The 21,130-nt window shown below is 41.9% G+C and overlaps 1 protein-coding gene across 1 annotated transcript in view; it reads right to left on the bottom strand.

Moving 5' to 3' along the window:
* The window catches only part of LOC306832971 (inactive dipeptidyl peptidase 10-like), a 79,617-nt gene extending 62,170 nt beyond the window's left edge, over positions 1–17,447 (bottom strand). The window contains exon 1 of the mRNA XM_079357993.1: positions 17,164–17,447. Coding sequence (XP_079214119.1) covers positions 17,164–17,220 — 57 coding nt within the window. The 5' untranslated portion in view covers positions 17,221–17,447. The remainder of the gene's footprint in view (positions 1–17,163) is intronic.
* Between the last annotated feature and the right edge of the window lie 3,683 nt (positions 17,448–21,130).

The raw sequence follows: 21,130 nt of genomic DNA, 5'->3' as shown, positions 1-21,130 counted from the left end.
CTTGTGTCACGGCACACCTTTACCAACCGTGCAAAGGCACAGGAAGTAAACTGCGTTTAAACCCTGTACAAACTGGACTTTGAGTCAAACGTTGCTTAGTACAGACTGCCTACTGTGAGACCGCCCTTCAGTAGTGTGCGTGGCCTCTGTCTTTCTAAAGGCCAGCAGTGGGAGATGCCATCTCCAACAATAATTATTTATAGATTTGAAGGAAGCGGGAAAAAAATAGCACACTGAATCTATCACTCTTATGGTCTTTCTGAAGTGTGGGAGTAAACAAATAGTTTAAAGGGAAACTGAGTCTTGAGGTTTGGACTAATGACGCGTCATTTTATGCTCAAATCTGTTGACTCATTTAATAATCTGAGAGTGTCGCTGGGATAGGATGATGTTGGCAGGTATGAAGGTGTCCTTAGGCAAACACTTAATCCCTGTTATTCCTGTAGTAGGTTATACCATGAGTGTGAGTTAACATTGGACTGTAGCATGCAGCGTGAAGGGCTCTAAGACCAGAAAAAACACCACATATGTTCAGTCCATGTACTATAACAGCAGGTACGGACACTTCCTCTCAGCTGTGTGGGATTAACAAACTCAAGGTTTAAAAAACATGTCTCATATCTAACAGCTCTGCATCATTTCTGTCACGTGACATGACATTCTTTCAGTGGAATTGATCATATGCAGTATATACATATTCCACACTTTTTTATAGTTTTATTTTATTTTCTGATGCAACACAGCACTGTGTTTCTGCCTTCAGAAAGAACTACCAGCTGCATGCACACTGTTCGTATTTGCTCTCATGCACACACATTTACACAGAAAGGAGAAACACAGCCCCCTGTGGATTTATTCCTTCAGCATGTTCTGTTCTTCAAAGACGATTCAGACTCATGCATGTCTGCATCCTATGAGGCTCTCTTTACGAGGATTAGCATAATGAGGCAGCACAGCATCACATTAAACAGCCGCTTCTGCAGCTCTTTCTTCACCTTCACCTTCGAGCTAGTCCTTCTCTCTGGATGACCGCCACCATCAGCCGCTCTGCAGGACATCCAGTGGCAGCAGAAGATAGCATGTAGGAGCTGTGGTGTTTTATTCTATCAATGAATGTGCACAGCAGGCCAGTAAAGCAAAGTGTAATCAGATAGAGAAACCAGGAGGCAGCTCGGATTAAGCGTGTCTAAATGGAGGTGCATTGAAGGACAAAATGTTAGATAGTAAACAGAGAACATGGATGGTTTGTGGAGCGGTGCGGTGCGGAGCTGCTAACAGAGGCTTAACGTAATCAATATTGTTTATGAGACGGTGCATGCGTTTGTGTAAGGAAGATAAGGAAAGTGTTTCGGGTATGTGCACAGCATAGGTCCCTGCATATCTGCAGAAAGGTGAAGTCACCTGAAGGTGAAGATTTGGACGGCGTGGATGCACGTGACCTCCATCTGTTGGATTTGAATGCCATCAACCAAAAGCATGTAGAGACGAACATACATCGTACTTACAGGAAGGATTTACTGCTTTAATTTAAATGTAAAACAGGATATGCTCGAGAGCACATGACCTCCATGACACAATAATGTAATCTACTTTAAATAATCATCTTTATATGAATCAGCATCACATGATCCAATGAAATCTCTCCATTTAATTTCTTCTCCAAATTCTTAAGTTTCTTTTTTGTGCTGTAGCAGAAAGTTGGTATTTTCAGAAAGCCTCATATGTTTCTTGGCTGCAGCTGTTTTTTCAGGTTCGTCCCTGTCCTCAGTTATTCCTGACACTTACTGAATCCTCTTCGTTTTAAAAGCTTTTGGAGAGTGCACTCCTAAGAGCACCACCAAAAATAAGTTTGAAAATGCCACGAGGAGAAGAAGCCGAGGCTAATCTTTATTCTCTCCTCTTTCTCTTCCAGTTACGTCTCCCGTCTTTTTCAATTGATTCAAGGGCTTATTCATTTCTTGTGTGTGTGTTTCACATGCATCTGCTCAAACAGCCCCTCCCACTCCTGAGTTGCTATGGAAGCCACCCGCTTCGTTTCCCCCCGACGGCTGAAAACAGCAGCCGTGCTCTGCAAAAACCTTCCATGTGCTGACAATTGATATTAACAAGTAGAGAGGAGGCACCTCGGTTCCAGTGGCTTAGCTATTTAGACGACTCTTTTCTGAACAAGTCGACTGATAAAAAAGCAGCCGTACCTTATTAGGGAGAATAATAATTGACAGGTATCCAAAACAGATTATGTGCAGGTGGCTTTCTGTGACCGCCATGCACAGATGTGTCTCTTCTGCTTTGTTGCGGCAAGATCGTGCTCAGCCAGCTGGAGCAGAAGAAACGACCATCTGAAGAGTGAAAATATGTGAAGTACTGAGTCCTTTACTTTCAATATTATTAAAGAAAGACTCTGTAGCTGTTTCCTAAAAAATACATCATAGACTAATACAAACATAATGCTGCCCAAGAAGCCTCCATACATGTGTCTGCACAGTTTCCTCCAGCCAATAACAGAGAGCTTGAGAGTTTAGGAGTAGATACAACTCAGCGATTGGAACCGATTCTGACAGGCGACGCACAGATGTAGTGGAAAAGAAGAGAAACATATCATTAAAGAGAGGCGAAACGCCAGGCGGACCCAGCTCGTTTTCGCAACAGGGCTGAATCTTGGCCGTCACTCTTGGACGCCGAGTTGTACAGAAATATGTCTAATCAGGAGAGGTTCTGTGAGTGTTTTTTTCCCCTGGTTTTCAAAAGTATATTGAACCATTTTGGTTCATTATTGGAAACAACATGTCGAATTAAAACATCTGAATGAATCTTTGAGTATGTTTAACTCACCAAAGGTTTTAAGGTACTGCAGCGATTTCTGTCCGCTGATTTTCTTCTCCACTCTACCGTGCTAAACATTGTGAAGCACGTCAAAGAAACATTCGTCCTCTCTCCATAAACAAACTCAGCTCAGACTGACTTTTATGACTACTTTACACCTAACAAGTAAAAACACAGGAACGTGTCCCAACTGGAGTAAAAATTGGGACTTTGGAAAACTGTCTGTGACTTTGAAATCTCGTTATTAAAAATCATTATGTGTCAGGGCCAACATGAGCAAGGACTGTCAAATAATCAATGAATCATTTAACCAGCGTTCATGCTTCCAATAGCTGGCAGACATGTGTTCCTACTTCTTCTAGATCCTCTTGAGAATAACGGACCAGGCCTTCATTCTTTGGAAAATCACGTCCTATGGCGTTCACAATCCTTGGACTATAACCCCAATGCACTGCTCATCTTCTTGCAGGTTTATAGCACAGTGTTTGCAGAAGCTAAACCTTTCAAACAGGTGAAAATGGAAGAAATGTTTTGTGAGAAAAAGTGAGAAAAAACAAACTGACCTCTGGCAGCTTGTTTGAACTTTCCACTTCCTCTCTAAGTCAGCGTGAAGTCATGTGTTCGTAGTTTGTTGGTCGCTGCAACATCTTCGACTCCTTGCCTCACCTGGTGTGAGTCATCTGTGCCGTGTTATATTGGATTCAGTTTCATGTCTAATCCAGGTCTGCTCTCAAAGTGTTCAATTTGGTAGCTGGATTACCTCTCTCTCTGCAGCCCTTCTGATCTGATGCTAAAATTACACAGTTGAAAGGCAATTTTCATTTGCTGCCAATCCAGGGGTTTAGGCGCCATCTGTGCTCCTAATAAGTTCATGATGACTCATTACCTGCTTTTGTTACGCTCCTGAAAGAGTCTGAGGCTGAAGGAGTCACAGAACATAATTAACAGTCAAATATAGCAGTGCTGAAACTGCCTCAGACTGTTTAAATACGACTACATTTCACTGAAACACGCTGATTGTATAACTGTTAGACAAAGATATCTAAACAAAGGAATTGGCATGCCAAACAACTGGCTGGGCCTCCAAAAAGGAAAATCTAAGCAGCAAATTCCTGTGTCGAAAAAGGAAGCCAATGTGGGAGTGCAAAAACATGCAGTTCATTTAGTGTCCACTTGAGGCAGGCTGCAAACGCCTGAGAAATCACAAACACAACCCATTATTCATTCTTATATTCTTACAGCTGATATAAACATTTTCACAGCCTGGTAGAAACTTTACATTTGTCACAATATACCAACATTAACACAACAGGAAGTAGCAAAGCAAAGTATGGTAAGATAGTCTGGGTATATTTGTTTATCTATGCAAACAGCAAAGAAGCAAACTGTCGGAGTTTCACAACAGATATATAAACAGACCAGTGTGGGTATAAAAAGTTTGTCCTTGTTTCAGTCAGTGGAGTCTGGTCGTGTTGAAGAGAGAGCGATGCAACGACTGTTTATGTTTTAAAAAAAAAAAAAAAAAAAAAAAAAAAGCATCTGGCTTTAATACAGAGTTCTGTGAGGAATCTGTCAGTGATGAATGGACTTGAGCTTGTATCGCACTTTTCTCTTCTTCTGACTACTCGAAGCACTTTTCACACAGCAGGTCACAGCTACACATTCACACACTGACGGTGGAAGCTGCTGTGTAAATCTCACTGGGGGTTAAGTGTCATGTCGGACATGTCGGACATGTTGCTGCAGGTGCTGGGGATTGAACCCTCGACATTACAGTAGAGAGACGACCGACTCTACCAACTAAGCCCCAGTCATCTGCTGTTGTTATAAGCAGCTAGTTGAAGACAGCTGCATGAGCGATTCTTCTTTACTGTATTTTCACCAGTAAGAGCTCAAAATATTTGCTGTCAAAAGAAACAAACTCCTTACACAGTCCATCTTCTTTCCTTAGAAATCACTCTTTTGCTTGTGCCAATCCTCCTGATCCAGATAAACGCTGTAAACTGTGTAACTAATAATCCAGCATGTCCAGGCTGAGAGGCAGCACGGAGCGAGGGAAGCCCGCGTACGTCAGGCTCTATTCAGATCTATTCCTGTGGAGCTCAGAGCTCAGCTCCCCTGAGTCTGACCCCGTCCCCGGAGTGAAATCTGGAGTCAGCTCGCTCACCGCCTCGGGAGACTTCAGCTTCTCTGCTCGCCTCCCTCCCTCCCTTCCTCCCTGCACCAGCTACTGCACTATATTTGGATGAAATGTATTGCTTGCAGACTCGACTTTGTTCTATTTTGATACAGTTATGGCATGCTCTCTGTTTCTACATTTGACAAGTTCCCTCTTTGATATGACTGTAGTTTCTCTTTCTCGTCACCATTTACTCCAACAGCTCGGTTCTGATCAGAGTGAACTGTATGCTCATCCTTTGTGAGCTCATTACTAGTAACTATTTATGGAACTATGACTTGACTTGAAAGAAAGTAAAGAGCTGAGTCTCTGAAGAATTCCTCCCAATGCAATGCAATAAACAAGATCAATCAAAATAATTAAAACCAAAATGTAGGAAAACAAATGTATTGTTATGGCCCACATATTGCATCAAGAGCTGAGTTGAAGTTATGTATATAACATGCATAATTCAATGTGAAATAATGACACCTGAGAAGAGCTAATTTGTTTTTCGTGAAACTGTCAGTATGACCCAGTTTTGCAAGTTGGCGAGTTTTTCAAGGATGCTTTCTGTGGGAACAATGCACCATCACTGAAAAGTTCATTTACAGGACCTTTCAATTAGCGCCTGCGTTTCACAGCGTTCAGCCTTTTAAAGGGAAAGTGAGGAAGGTCAAGGAGCTGCTCGTAAATGAAGACCTCAGAGATGTCAGCCTCTTCACATCCCACCCTGGGGAGGGTTATTATGGGCAACAGAGTGTTTTTGTACTGCTAATGCTTTTACCTTTTTTATGTACGAAGGTAGACAACAGAACAATTCTAAAGAGCTTCGGACTTAACAGGAAATTAAAGATCATACAGTACAAACAAAGAGTAAGGCGCTCAAGCACTGAGGTGGGGTCGTATTTCCACGAAATCAAAATCCAGATAATTAAAAGGAAAGTGGCTTCAAATGCTCATTTAGAGTCAAAACTTTAAATATGAATACGTTTTTTAACTTAAAGAAGGCAGGAGGAGAGTTTTCTTTTTCAAAGCAGACCGTTTGAAGTTTGCATCATGGGAGGAAAAGAAAAGTGTGTTTGTTCACTATAGCAGGTGTCATATTTTATAAAATAATAAGAAAAGACGTTCAATCATCCACCCATCACTAATGTGTGAAATTTGATTCTGAAGATTCAGTGGTGATCCGAGAGTCTAATGGGTCCCGAGGCAAAACAAATTCACAGGGGGCCCCTCTCTCCAACCAGCGTTCATCACCATCATGTTGTAAGTATTCTGACGAGGGGAAACAAAGCTCTCCAACATTGATCAGTATCAAGTCAACTGGCTCTCTTCTTCCTCCACACGTTACCTTTCTTTGTTTTCCTTTGGTGTTTTTCTTTGACAAACTTTAGGCGCCAATTTCCTACACAACAAAAGTGAGTGCTGCCAGATGGGGCCAGCTTCGGGAGGTTTCCTACGGTCGTTGCAAAACTTTACACAATTTGAGTCACTTCAGTGGTTTGAAGTGTTTCTGCCTTCAGGAGTCTCTAACTGGCCTGGGGCCCACGGCAGCACTATAGGGGAATGTGCCATTAAGATAAACATTAGTGATACAGTAAATGTTGAGTCAGCTGAAAATATAAAAAAGTAAAGGGCCCAAATAGACATCCCAAGTCAAAAATGTTCTGTTCAAATGTTTACAGAAAATGTGCCTGATAACCTGGTGGGGTTTTTTGGAATATCCTCATCTGTCTGATTTAACTTCTGACCTTTGATAGACGCTTCAGAGCAGTCTGATGAAAATGAAATGTGTTACATGGGTTAAGTCCATTCTGTCTTATATAAGACTGTTTACAATTCAGTAGAGAATGGGACAAATCCTTCAACAACAAAAAAAGAATGACATCAGAAGAATAAAATTGTGGATTTTAGTAGTCCAAAAAGACTTTGGACGTCCTGGCTCATGTCGATTCTTAGAACGAGAGTGATTGTTGCATAACGACTGACTGACAATGAAGCCCAGCTGTGTTACATAAGGGCGTTTCAATCAATGAGCTCTGAGATGGCACATCTGGAGGAAAAATAATTTGATGTTCCCGACCTGTACCTCCTCTCAGTGGAGGATTAAAGTTTAACTCACAAACCATTGATATTTGAATGCATGTTATTCCCCACTCTCCCTCTCTGTCTCCCTCATGTCCTACTACATCACCTTTTCAAAAAAGGCAAAAAGACCTGAGAGAAAAGAAACCATTCATACAGGATTGTACATGAACAATGGAGCAGCACTCAAAAGTGTCAATGAACTTTTCATTAATTATCCAAATAGAAACACTGGTGTAGACCTTTCTACTGCTGGTTAAGCTGCACTCAACATTATCAACAATAAGATACAATAGGCAGCTGAGAAAGGTTTCAATAATGACATGTCGTTATGACCGGAGACTCATTGCTTTGTCCTGCAGTAACGATCTTACAGAAGCGGTGCTGCTTTCCATCCAGACTGACATGAAAGTGATGCAGGTCTGTGTAGCTGCACCACATTTCATTTCATTTATTTATTTATTTGAATTAGGACAATGCATATTCATCAACATGTCAGCATAAAGCAGCAATGTAAAAATGCCGGAGTTAGCACAATAGCTAATTTTCATCCATAGTCCTAAGATTCATTTAAAAACCATTTCACAAATGGCAGCAGCAGGTCTGGGAGACAGAATAGTTTATTTAGGATTACAGTGATTGGTTGGATGAAAACGTGTGTGACTCGTGCATTACTCAAATTCTATGGACACTCATTAAAATAGAAATTTCTCAGCTTGTCTCCCATCAACATTCATCAGAGAACATCACCTGATTGAGTTCGAGGAGAAGCACACTCTGTGATTGACAGGAAGAGGTGCTGCCCCTTCTCGAATGCTCGCCTGATTGCTTAGTTTGGCTCGCAGGATTTCCAGAGGGGACAATTGCAAAGCGCTCAATTAGGCTTCACACCTCACTGACTGCTTTTAAAACAGCAGAGGGAAATATTGACGGACACGGTTGTTTTATTTCATTCAATCCACTTTGAGAAAAACAGGCTGTTGTTATTCTTGTGTCATTAAATGTGTGTGAAAAGGGGCAGGATAGTCATGACCACATCACAACGAACATGCGTTCAAGTCTGACCATGACCCTTTGCTGCATGTCGTCCCTACTCCCAGCGTTAACTGTCTTTCTTTGATCTTCCTATGAATGCTAGAAGGCCCCCCCAAAAAACTTCTATAAAGTACAAAACAAACATTGTTTTTTATCCTGTAGAAAAAAAAAAGGAAAAAAAATGCTGACTATGTGACGATGTTGATCACTTGATTTGGATAATGCCTTCAGAGCTCATCTAGTAAATGGACCATGTTTCAAAGCTTTGCAATTTTCTAAGCTTTTTTTTTTTAAGTCATTCTGTGAAAATGTTTCACCAGTAAAAGTTCATCCCTGCCCGGTGTGGAAGGACGGGTCTAATTGAAACATGACAATGAAGACTTAGAAAACTCAACATCATGCATGTACTGTATCTACATTTTTATTAAAAATCTATAAATTTTTATTTTGATATATCACCACTGTTCAATCTAACAGCGCTCCAGAAGTGGAGTCATGGAGGTCAAGCAACACTTCAAGTGCTGAGAGCCCTTTTATTGTGTTCTTAAAGCTCTTAAAATCAGATTAGCAGTGTGGGGCAAATGTGTCCGAGTTGCTTGTTTGCACGGCCCATGCACGTTAGAATCCTAAAACACCGAGACCAACACAGTGGAGCAAGTGAAAGCAATCACACTAACTAAAAGAGAAACCTCTCAGCCCCTCTGCCGTTTCGTAGCGAATGTGCATCTGGTGGATTTAGACAGTGTGTTCAGATCTGTAACACAGTAACAGTACAAATAACGTGCTACAAAGACTGTCATGGATTCTTCCAGATATTTACAACAGCCAACAACCTCCACCTCCACAAATAAACTGTCTGTTCTGTTTGAAACAGTTCTATGGATTACACAGAATAACTTCAAAAATGTTGATTTTCAGCTTGGCATCCTGCACCACCATCACCCCGTGGATAAGTTGTAATCAACGCAACATGTTAGACAGACTTCATGCCTGCACTCTCGACTATGACGCAGTCGATCAGAATTGCGCGTCTGCCTTCCTCCCGTCCTCTCAGCTGAGCGCTCCATTAGCCTCACAGAGCCGAGCAGGCAGAACTGCTGGAGAACTGCAATCATAATCATCTCCTCTCAGATCACGACTCCGATTGGCTCTCCAGCTGTTTCACAGGTTAAACCTCCTTCACAGGGCACCAACACATCCATGTAACATCTAAAAGAAACAGTACTGTACTTTGCTCCTCAGAAGACAATGTAGTCCAGTCAGCAGGACCGACCATGTTATCCCGTCTTTGTCCTTTGTTCCCCCAATCACAACGGCAACATGAACTGTAAGAAGCTTACGTACAACAAACCCATGTAAGTAAGAGCTGAACCACTTCCAAGGATTTCTTTTCCATCTTCATTATCTGGAAGATGGCCAGCAGCCTACAAAGAGCTGACAGCTGGATTCATCAGGATGTCTGCGAGCGGCGTGTCTCTCAATACTGATCCACATCCTGATGTAGACTCTGACATCTGCCTCCTATCATACTTATACTTTTGTATTCAACACAAATGCTTGTCAAACACTGTAAAGCATTGCAAAATGATCCGTTGGCATTGATACTTTTTTTTTGGTTTAGAAAAGTCTTAAAGTCGTGTCAGTGTAAAATCAGTTCATGTTCTTTTGATATCAGAGCCCCAACTCTGACCCTCTTTAAGACCAAGCGACACATGTTCCTTCTGCACACTGCTGACTCTGTGCTGTAGCTGCAAACTTTCCTTTTAGTCATCCCAATAACAAATTGTTTAAGTGTTGAAATGAAGAGACTGTGGGTGGATTTCACCACCAGCTCTCTCCTGCAGGGGGGTTCCCGGGGGCAGCTTAGGGCTTTGCCTGAAGACTCTCTGGGATGGATTATGATACAGAATTCATTTTGACTAAAGCGAGACCATGTACACCGTTGGTTTGTATCTTTCAGAATCGCTTAAAGAAAGTCTGAATGCACTTCACACCTGACTGAATGTCTGAACTCCCAGGAGAATCTGCCGCACTGTACAGAGATTCATGTCTCTATATGTCTGAGTTTGGTAAAAAGGTTCTTGTTAAGTCACGCTGCTCCCCAGTTACTCGTCGAGGTGACAAGAGTCAGACTGTTCACCCATCTGTCCCGCAGTGGGAGCTCCCTGGGGTGCCCGGTTGTCTCCCTAATGAGTCCTGCTATTTAGGAGGGATTTCCCTTAAATTACAGGCTGTCCCTACAGACTTACATTTTTAACCAGTGTTGATTTGTGCCCAAGCAATCTGCGTGCTCCCAAAAAAGACCCAAAATGCTAAGAAGAACTCGTTCATCATTCCTCAAAAAAACTGATTTTGGCCCTGGGACACATTCTGCAGTGTTCACACAGCAGAAGATGGTCGGGGTTTTAGTAGATCTGGACTAAATATAACCAGACTGCATTGCCCTACATTGGATGGAGAATGGCTATAGCCTTCGGTGTTGATAGAAAAAAGGTCCTGTGAGGCTCTGTGATGCAGATATTGAAGCTGCATGGGAAAGTCTTGGCTGGAAGATGTTGGCTTCAAAGCAAGTACAGAGAAATTCAACTCTGTTCCCAAAGACACAGCCTGTATCAGACGAGGATAAACGATAACTGCCTTTGGTTTTGGAGATTGCTCAGAACTGAAGTTAGTCCCTGTCTCTGTTTTTAAAATGTACCTAATTCCCCAAGAGGTTCCTCGTCCCTATTGAAAGTCCCTGCACAGCTATACACAGTAAGATGACCGAAAACCGTCAAAATAAAGGAGAGTTACATCCACACCTTTGCATCAAAGTTACACCAAGAACAGCAAATGTATAAGTGATCCTAAAAAAAATAACTTCACAAATGAATCAATTACCTGGAATTAATCAATTTCCTACAAAGCAATACTAAAGCAGGATTGTCCCATGGCCTCCAACTCTGCTCTCTCACCTGGTACACTTGGAAGGTCGAGGGTTTGGTCCCCAGATTCTGCAGCCACATGCCATGGTGTCCGTTTAACATTTCTCAGAGTTTAGGAAAATGTCACAACAACTCATAGGACTTCCTTTAAATTGAAATCTGTTTAAACCATCTCAGACATATTAACAGACATTTACAGTCTGCATCAAATGCTTCAGGAGGTTTTTGTTAACTAATAAAAACACATGAAGTGAAAAGTTTGAAAGAGTGTAAGTGTTTTCTGTTTCCTTTAAAAGCACATCTAGACAGCAAAGTTTGAAGAAGTATGACTGAGGGAAAAGCAGACAAAAACACTCCAAGCAGCACCCCAACCAATCTCACCACGAGTACAAAGCAAACCCCCACTGATCCAACAACACGACATGTGCCTTTTATCTGCACTGCTCCCTGCAGCAGATGCAGTCCAGCCCCAAAGCTCTTGTATATCCTGCTGACATATTGCTTTTGATAACAACATCCCTGCTGGGGAATCCAAACAAAGATAATGGCAATCTCGCGTTCAAGTTAAAGCTGTGTGATCGTAGCTGTGTCTATAGGCTGCAAGAGAGTCAGTGCATAAAAGGAAAAAGAACCTCTTTCTTAGCTGTGATAAAGCCTGAAGTACTCTGATAGTCCACTGGGTGAAAATCACTCTTCCTGCAAAGCAATGATGGACTCGCTCACTGTCTCGTTTGTCTTTTTCATAAATATTAAAGTCCAAGAGAAGCTCCTCGGTCTCAGTGACTTTGGTCTTTCCAGTCTGGTCCTCCTTGTAGACGTGCACTAAAACAACTGAAAACAAAGACAGTAAGTGCAGACATATATGCTTTTATGTCCCTATGTAAATCTGTGTCATTAAAGCATGTGCTACTATTTCATTTAGCAGACACTTGTATAGAGGAACTGAGAGCGAGTAGAGCACAAAGATCTGGATCAGTAAACAGCAACAAAGAGTCCAATCAGACACAGGTGCTGACAGCGCAGGGCACAGGGTGTACAGAAGTAGATTATAAACAACAACATGTCACATCATTGTCATCTCGAATATTCCAACAAATAGCAACAACATTATCTTCCTCATTATTGCATCACTCTCATTTGCTGTGTGTACAGCAGGTGAAAGAACAGGGTTTGTCATCCTTTCTCTAAAAGGTGTAAAGGGACTCAAATGGAGGTTTGGTAATTCATCCCACCATCAGGGAACTACAGAGGAGAGGAGTCTAGCTTGTGCCTGAGAGATAAAAGCAGACGCTGCAGACCCGTCATCTCGACTGAAGCCTCCAAGTCCCGAAAGAGGAATAAAACTGGGACTGGATTGTGCTAAATCATTTTATTGAGGTAACATGTTTTACTTTTTCTCTCTGACGTCCTCTGTGAGCTGACTGTCCGGTCTGAGAGCTCCCAGCAGGGGGAGTGTTGGATTCTTTACAAGAGCCTTTGGACCGCCTGGACGGAGGGAGAGTCATTGGGGAAATGTACAGCTATTACTCTATCTCCTCTATTTCTCTTTTGGAAATTGATGTGGAATAAATTGAATCTGTAAAAGGAAAAGCTCAGCAAAAAAAAAAATCCTCCCTGGGGCAGCATGGTGGCCGAAATAATGTGTCACGTGCGTATTTGAAATATGGGAGCTGAGAGTGTGGCATTCCACATCTCTTTTAAAATTAAGTCTCAAAGGAAGGGAGGGACACCTGATGAGAGTGGACGCTCACGCAGGTCACCATGTGGTGAACACTGAAGCTTCAGTGTTTAGCCAGCTCTGCATCGGTCTGTAAACCTTTCTGCGTTCTAACCTCTCTCTTTTTTTCAAAAGCATCCAATATTGATCCCACCCTTCAAAGCACCTACCTTCTCTGGTCCAAACCAATCCAGAGCATTCAGGAGCAGAATCTAAAGTTAGAAGGAGGACATACTAGCTGCTGCTTTGTTGTCAGAGAAGTTTCCTTCATGTTCACAGAGGAAGAAAGCTTTATGATTTCATTCAGTAGATATCTCACAGATTGCTCCTTTATTAATATAATTGCACCCATTTTTTGACGTGTTAATAAAACAAATGAATAACAGCCTTGAGGGGTTCGTGTTATACTGCAATATGTAACATTTCAAGATACAGAAATTCAAATAAAAGTTGAAACATCCCATCTGAAGGCATTCTGCAATTTTCTGTGAAAGAGAAAATTAACTCATAGGGTCATTCTGAAAACAAATAACTTCGTCAGACACATGTCCCTAGGGAGAAGTTAAAGAAAACAAGACTCATAAACAGGTCTAACGTTGTGTTTGTAATATTCAAAATGTGTCATTAGGAAAGTTATTGGTCCCAAAAAAAAGATCAACTGTACCGCTCATATCCGCACTTTAATAGATAGACTGGAGGAGGCAAGAAAATGAACTGGATAGCCCCCAGCAATGCATGCACATTTCTCTATCAAAGCCCATGGGTGGTGGTGGTGGGGGGGGGGAGGGGGGGGGCAATGTCACAATTGTCCTCATTTTCCATTTTCTGTGGCTGCTTTTAATGGCTTCTGAATGCTGTGTGTAATGAGACAAGCACAAGGTGATTCCAATGATTTCCTGCTCCTCAGAGAGACGCCAACGCTTCACACCAAGTGGGGCTCTGGAAATAGTATGTCAGGTCAGATAGGTCACCCGAGGGAAGACGTGACTTACAAAAACAACAAAGCAATGCTGAGGTGGTGGACAGAGCAACAGAGTCCCATTATATGATGCAACAAGGAGAATATTTCCCTTTCATCAGTGCTACGTGTCGTTCAACAGAATCCTAATATCAACAAAAAAGTGAAGAACATACTGGAGAGCAGAAAACACGATGCAGTCATTTAATGAAAATGGTAAAGAGAAGAACAAATCAACACACAAACGAAAAGTCCTGAGGAGAGCTTACAGTTTTTATGTGCTGCCAACCAAACCAAACGTCATGAAGTAAATGCACGCAGTCACTGCAGTCAGCTGACATTCAGTCCCCTGACCTCACAGGCATGAAGTACACTTCCAGATGAACATTTTAAATTCATGCTGTCAGTGCAAAAAGGTGACATTTATGTGCACATCACTACATGTCATTCTTTTGTTACTTTCACAAACGTCTGCTGGCCAGGTTATTTAGCTGGTTATAAATAGTTGGCATGCTCCTCTCTCACTGCTGGATAGTGTCTGTAATCATTGACATACTGTAAATGTGTTACTGCACCAGTATCATGCAGCTCTATCTGCATAAACACCTCATCACTCCTCATCAAATCCATCTCCTCTGCTCGCACAGGCCTCACTGCTTAATAAAGAAGAGGACACAGCGTTCATTTCCCCATTCATGCTTTCATCTATTTATATTCTTGTAAACAGTTCTCTCTAAAAGTAGATCACATGGAAGCACACGCTGCAGTCCACACAAAGAACACATGAGACATCAATCCTGCTTTCTGATGTTTACACGATAACTTTCCCTGTGTCGCTAGAATACAGGCCGTTTACAAAGTACTGAAAGATGTAGCATTTCCGTTTTTTTTTTTCCGCCTCCCGGTGAACATCTCTCAGGTCGTGTGGGACAGGAGCGCTTACAGTTCCCAACCTGGCAGCAAAAGGGAGGATCAGTGCTCAACTTCAATGCAGCACATATGGGAAAGAAACTTCCAGAAAAGTTGAAGTCAGCACCACCTCTCAGTTCATTAGCATCCCCTCTGTTTGTTTGGATTTAATTACATCTTGCTCAACCCTTTCGCACATCCTTCTGTTGATTCTATCTCAGCTCTTTGTCTCTGTGGCATTTCATTCTTAATACATCCTTTTTATAGCCTGGTGTTTCTTTTCAATCTTCCTGCTGATGCCCTTCTTTTCTCTGATGTAAGGTGAGTGTGTACGAGCGTGTTTTAAATCGGGTCTGGATTTGATGTGGTATTAATGAAGCTGTAGACTGAGGTAATGTTCAGACAAACTTTATCCCTGTCTGAGTTTTTATGTTACATAAAGCACTTTTAAAAAAACACACTTTCCCTTTCTGCTGAAAGATGCGTCACGATCAACTCAACATCACTGAAAATGTTTAACATTTTTGACAGAGTAGATCAGATGCTTCTTATGCTGCAGCTTGTTCACTGATACATTCTCCTCATCCCAAACTTTTATGTACAAGTTCAACCCTCTCTCCTCCATGGTGCAGTATATTATACTGTGCACTTACACAGCTTGTGAATAGTACTATGAAATCTCTAATGTAAAAAGAGGATTGTAGTTATTAAAATGTTCTTCTTCTTCCTCCATTCACATCATCTTAAAAGGGTTTGTTTTTTTTGCTATCTTTCCGATCATGTAATTGCATTGACTGGTTGGTGTGTAATCACATGAATCATCTCTTTCAGAGAAGCTGAGTGCTGACTGAACTCATGCTGTTACGCTCTACACTGATGAAAGTTAATCCAGCTGTTTCAGAGCTATTGCTCAGCATTATGCGCAGGCTAACTCTGCAGCCTCATTAACGTTTGGGGGAATTAAACAGAAGAAGAAGAGAAGCAACTTCTAGCAGACCTGCAGAGGAGCATGTTGGAAACACTCCCTAAACTTAGTTTAATATTTTGGCTTCAGTGAAACAGGAGAATTTCTCTGATTTCCTGAAATAAATGACTCTTAAAGAATGCAGGATTTTACAGACAGGTTTCTGATATGATTGACATGCATGGCTCAGGAATCTTTTGGATATTGGTGATGGAAACTTTATCATCGAATAGATCAGCATCAATAAATAGAAAGACTTGGCATTTTAAAATGATGACAGTGTTTTTGACACATCAGTCTGTCTGCATGATAACGGGCTGATAATGACTCAGATGGACCCAATCTTAAGGCTGCACAATAAATCACAAAGACATGGTCACCACAGTATGAGCATCAGCAATTAACACATCAGGAAAGTCAGAATGTATCCCAGTACATTATACAAACTGAAGAAATGATTTGTCCCTCAGTGTGTGCGTTTGATTGAGGCCCCAGAGCCAGGAGGGCCACGTTGAAGATGAAGCTCCAGCTGACTCTCAGATTAACTAATCTACTGTAGTGGTTTAAAAAAGAGGGCTTCGTTGTCTTTAAGAGAGACATTCAGCAAATGCCACATTCACAACATGAATGTAAAACATGAACAGCAGACAGACTGAAGTTATAGTCAGTGATGATTTTAGAGTCTATTGGGGCCCTCCAAGCAAATAGCACCTCTGCTTATAGCTTATATGCACTCTTTAATATTTGTAAATTATTGAAATATTAAACTAAGTAATCACACATTGAACAGTTTAGTGTCATGTAGATCCACAGTTTAAAAAAAAAAAAAGCATACTGCTTTTATCTGGTTAGCTTTTCTGTCATTTTCATTTATAAATAAATTTCAATCACTACATTGATCATCATTAGCAGCATCAGTGTCCCTGCAGGTCAGCAGTTACAGTACACAGGGTCTGCTTCAGTACTTTTCAGTCAAGTGTGATAAGAGCAAAGACGCTCACACACACTCACTGCTGTCTTTAGTATAACATACATCTTGAGTCCAGCAAAAACACGGATTCCCCTGGTACATGACTTAATACATGCAGTCAATAGCGAGGTTTGATATGAAATGTTAATTTTGGCTCCTCCATATCTGTCGTTACTATCCAAAGTCCCATAAATCATTTAGTCAAGTGGATGCGCCAGAGAGAGAGAGAGAGAGAGAGAGAGAGAGAGAGAGAGAGAGAGAGAGAGAGAGAGAGAGAGAGAGAGAGAGAGCGTCCTCAAACGGGAACACCGTTTGTCCTGCAGTCCCGTTAAATCATTTATCTGAAACACTGTTTCTGCGCTAAAGGAGCGCAATGACAGATCCGATGGTCTGACTCTGTTCACGCACTGTTTCCATGTCATTTAAACGGCTCCATGAACTTTAGACACGTGGGTTACTTTTGTTCCTGTGAACTTATCCAAACAGCCAACTTTATGCTCAAACTGAGACGCAAACAGACTCATTAGAAGGGTTTCTATCACACACACACACACACACACACACTCACAGCTCATCGCATGCCACATTGGCTCTTGATTAAGAAGCACCGCTCTTACCATTGCATCACTGGAGTATCTCCGAGTGTGCTGCACCGCTCCCGCGCTTTGGTTCATGTTTCAGCACCGTGGACAGCTCCGGTCCGGAGAAAGAAAAAAAGCCAATCAGTCCGCGGATCGATAAACTGCAACCAAGAGTGATCACAGAGAGCGACACAAGGGAGCCTCTTCAACTAGTTTACTGCTTCGTTTAACGCGGTTTACTGGTCCTCCGTCTTCCCTCTGACACGCGCGGGCTCTCAGCCAATGATGCCGCGTGCGTAAAGGCTCAACTCTGCTGGTGCGCCAGCTGTGAGAGCGAGCGGGCTGTTCATTCATCCGACGGTAACGCTGCGGCCAAGTTAGCCCTCACTGAGACAGATAACCGAGCAGATATGAACACTCTGGCAGCAAAAACACACAGGCTTATGATCCATCAAATATGATGCTCTCATTAAGCCTACATCATTGCTCGACAGTTGTTGGCACGGGAATTAACATGCTTTTAAAACCTCAAATACAAGCTTCTAAACCCGAGATACAAGCTTTCATTTTACGAAGACGGATTGCGTAACATGATAAAATGACAACAGCTCTCTGCATGTAGTGTCGTCATTTGTTTTTGAGCGCCTGCATGGACACAGCTCGTGCACTTTCACTCGCTTTAGGATTCTCCTGTTTGTTTGTTTGTTTTTTTCTGAATTTAGGGTTTATGAGGAAAACGTCCTATTGGAATACATGTGGGCATTACATCATTGGGCAGAAAGTTGAATTCAATCAAAAGATTAAAATCACTGAGGTTGTTATCTTGTAACAGAGCATGTTGATTAATATGAATATAGCAAGAAGATGAAGTGACGCTCTTGTTCCTACAGGATCCAGATGAAAACTCATACATTAAAACTCTCTGCATTGACTGACGTTTGGTGTGGAAGCCTTGATGGATTCAAAACTGCTTTTTTCATATATTTCTTTTTCTTTTTTTTTCCAGAATGACTGTTCGACCCAGATAGGAGGAAATTTAGTGCATCACAATATTCCAGGTATAGTATGAAATATGTGTGATGAGTCTCAGTGTGGAGTCCCTTCAGTAACGGTACATGCTTTCTAAAATAGGAGACAGATATGGATCGGTCTTTAAATGTTCACTCATGGTGGTGGTGTTCAGCAGGTGGACGGTGGAAACATCTCGAAAGTCGCGTGTTGTATTTACGGCCAGATATTGCTGTTGGCATATCGCCTGAAACAACCTCACCTGATGCAATCACTGAGCGCTAACCAGAACTGGTGACTCAGCGTTTGAGCCCTTTATACATTTTTAAACTAGGGGAGGATTGTCCTCAACATTTGTCTGTACTTCTTTTTGGGCTTCAATTAATAACAGTTCTGTTGCTTTAACCTTCAGTTGATTGTCTTTGCCCTGTGACACACACTTTGGCGACTGAGGCACCATCTATACGCTGTTTATCCCCTTTGAGGCCAGGATCTCTGATCTGGACTCTCGTCTATAGAAACTATCAGAAATGAAACAGTAAAGAGGGTAGTGCATGATCGTACAAGTGATGGGTCGTATCAACGATGAACAATGGGAGCCAGCTCATGTCCCCCCCCCCCCCCCCCCCCCTTTTATTGTTATATGAAACACGACAGAATAAAGAGAAGATCTTACCTCCACACTGCTCAGCCACAGGTTCACCTCACGCTCCTTGGCCAAACATTCATTTTGTACATCTTGTAAAATGGTTTCATTCTGGAAAATAGAAGGTTCCCTTTCGCTAGCATTATAATGAGCATCTTCAGAGGAAGTACACAATCTAAAATCCTTTAAGGTTTAGATCTGCACTGCTCCATCTTAAGGGGTAACAAGCAATTTCCTGGGAGTTTTCATGCTTAGATGACAAAAGTGTTGCAGGTGGCATTTATTAAAAAAGGTCTTTGTTTTATTCTCACCTTTTTACTTTACCCAGTCTTGTTCTTTGGCTATATATGAAAAAGAACCTCCACCATGCATTTTCACTGCAAGGTTTGCTGTCATTATAATCCATGTTGCTAACAAACTACATTTACCAGCAGGCCATCTCTGACGGCAGTGACCTTCAGAGATGTTGAGCTTGAAACATGACTGGATGAGATCCTCAGTTTGAAAGAGAGAGAGAGTAAAAGTGTGTCATGCAGGATACATCTGCTCTGATCTGTTACTCAGCGATGATATACAGAAGTTGCTGTCAGCAGTAACAGCACGCAGTCAAGAGTTTGACCACGCTGCAACGAGGATCTCAGCATGAATAAGTAAAGGCCTCTTCTTCTGTTAGCTCATCACAGCACTTTGAAGGCTACCGCTCACAGACACTTGAAAGCATGTCCCCACTTTTAGAGAGCGGATACCGACCTTTTGATGCTTTAAAGGTTGAGGTGTGAAAGGAAACATGTCCCCATCTGACAACAAAATGTCACCAGGAAGTGCACGTCTGCACAACAACATAGATCATGGCTGAGCAGGAGTGACGAGTATTTAGAAAAAGTGTATTCAGCAGCACACCTACGGCTGGGTTCATGAAATATAGAAGGATCTTCAAAACGTTTGACTAAGAGGAATGTAACCACACTGCAACTTCTGAAAACTGAAGCCAATACAAAGATGCAAAAAAACTGCAGTTCCTTGAGAGAGACTGATTTTCTTCTTCTTTATAACTCACCAGTTTTAATTATATAAAGCATTCACATTTCACACTGTTATGCTGGTCAACGGTCTGACTGTAAGCGGTTGCAGCTGTTTGTAAGCAGACCTAACACCCTCCTCAGCTCCAGCTCACTGCATGTTGTTAGGCTGACAAGGAATTTGAGAGTCAGCATTTCTAATATGGCAACTACCATTTTTGAATTTCCCTCAGGATCAATAAAGTATCTATCTATCTCTATCTATCTGGAGTGGCTTCTAAACAGCCTTTCAGAAACCAATGTGTGAGTAAGGTCACTCAGACTTAATGTTTTTTCAAAGTCAGAGTTTGTTTGAATACGATTTGGGACCAGATAGACAAGGCAAATCAAAAACAGATATAGTGCCCATTCCTCCAGAGCACTTTTTTATGCTTAGTCAAATGATGTCATATATTAAAATTCATCCCTCCCACCTTCCACCTAGAGAACATATATGTGCAAAAGTGGAATTGTGCAAACATCAGGCTCAAACAAACTTCAAAAAACCTTCCACCATCCTCCCCACATACATCCCCACCTCGGCTCTCTCAAGGAAAACAGAGAAAATAAAAACATATTTGAGGTCAAGCACACCACATACGAACGAGGCTGTAGGCTGCATCCTCCAGAGCGTGTGTCTACTTGCATGCAGGACCAAAAGAAACCCGTCATGACCTCCAAATGTTTTCAAAAGACAAAATGCACAACACTTGTGCTGCGCTCTGCAAGTGTTTACAAGCAGCCTTTAGCGAACCAACCAACCGAAGGACGCTGAATATGAACGCTGTTACATCAGAAAAATACAAAGGACTTGAACTTTTTTTTGTCAAGTGAAAATGAACATCGAGAATAATATCCACCTGTACAAAAACACTCCATAGTTCAGACTCATTTTTGCATCGCTCTGTCCCCTGATGTGTCTGCCAATTCACTCACCTGTCAATTCTCCATCCAATCAGCAGCAAGTCTTCAGTGTGTTCCCTGCAGATCAGGACACCTGGTTCCCTCACCCGCCTGCCAAACAACAAGTCCACTGTTGGCTCATTTTCATTCAGTGGTCAGCAAGCACAGTACCAGAAGCACAAAACTAGTCCACCTAAATGGGATGAAGTTGTTAGAAAAGCTGGGTCGGGCAATTTATTTTAGAGGCTTGTTTTGTCATACCTGTAAGAAATCATTGATACAGCCTGACAGCCGGCAGTAAATCACATTTACTGAGAAATAAGGAAAACAACTCGGGCACCTGTCGCTATTTTGGGTCTGAAATGAGTTTGTCCACTCACTTCCCCTG

Source organism: Symphodus melops (assembly GCF_947650265.1).
Source record: "Symphodus melops genome assembly, chromosome: 12".
NCBI lineage: Eukaryota > Metazoa > Chordata > Actinopteri > Labriformes > Labridae > Symphodus > Symphodus melops.
The sequence above is the reverse complement of the archived record's forward strand: the minus strand, read 5'-3'. Positions and strand labels throughout refer to the sequence as shown.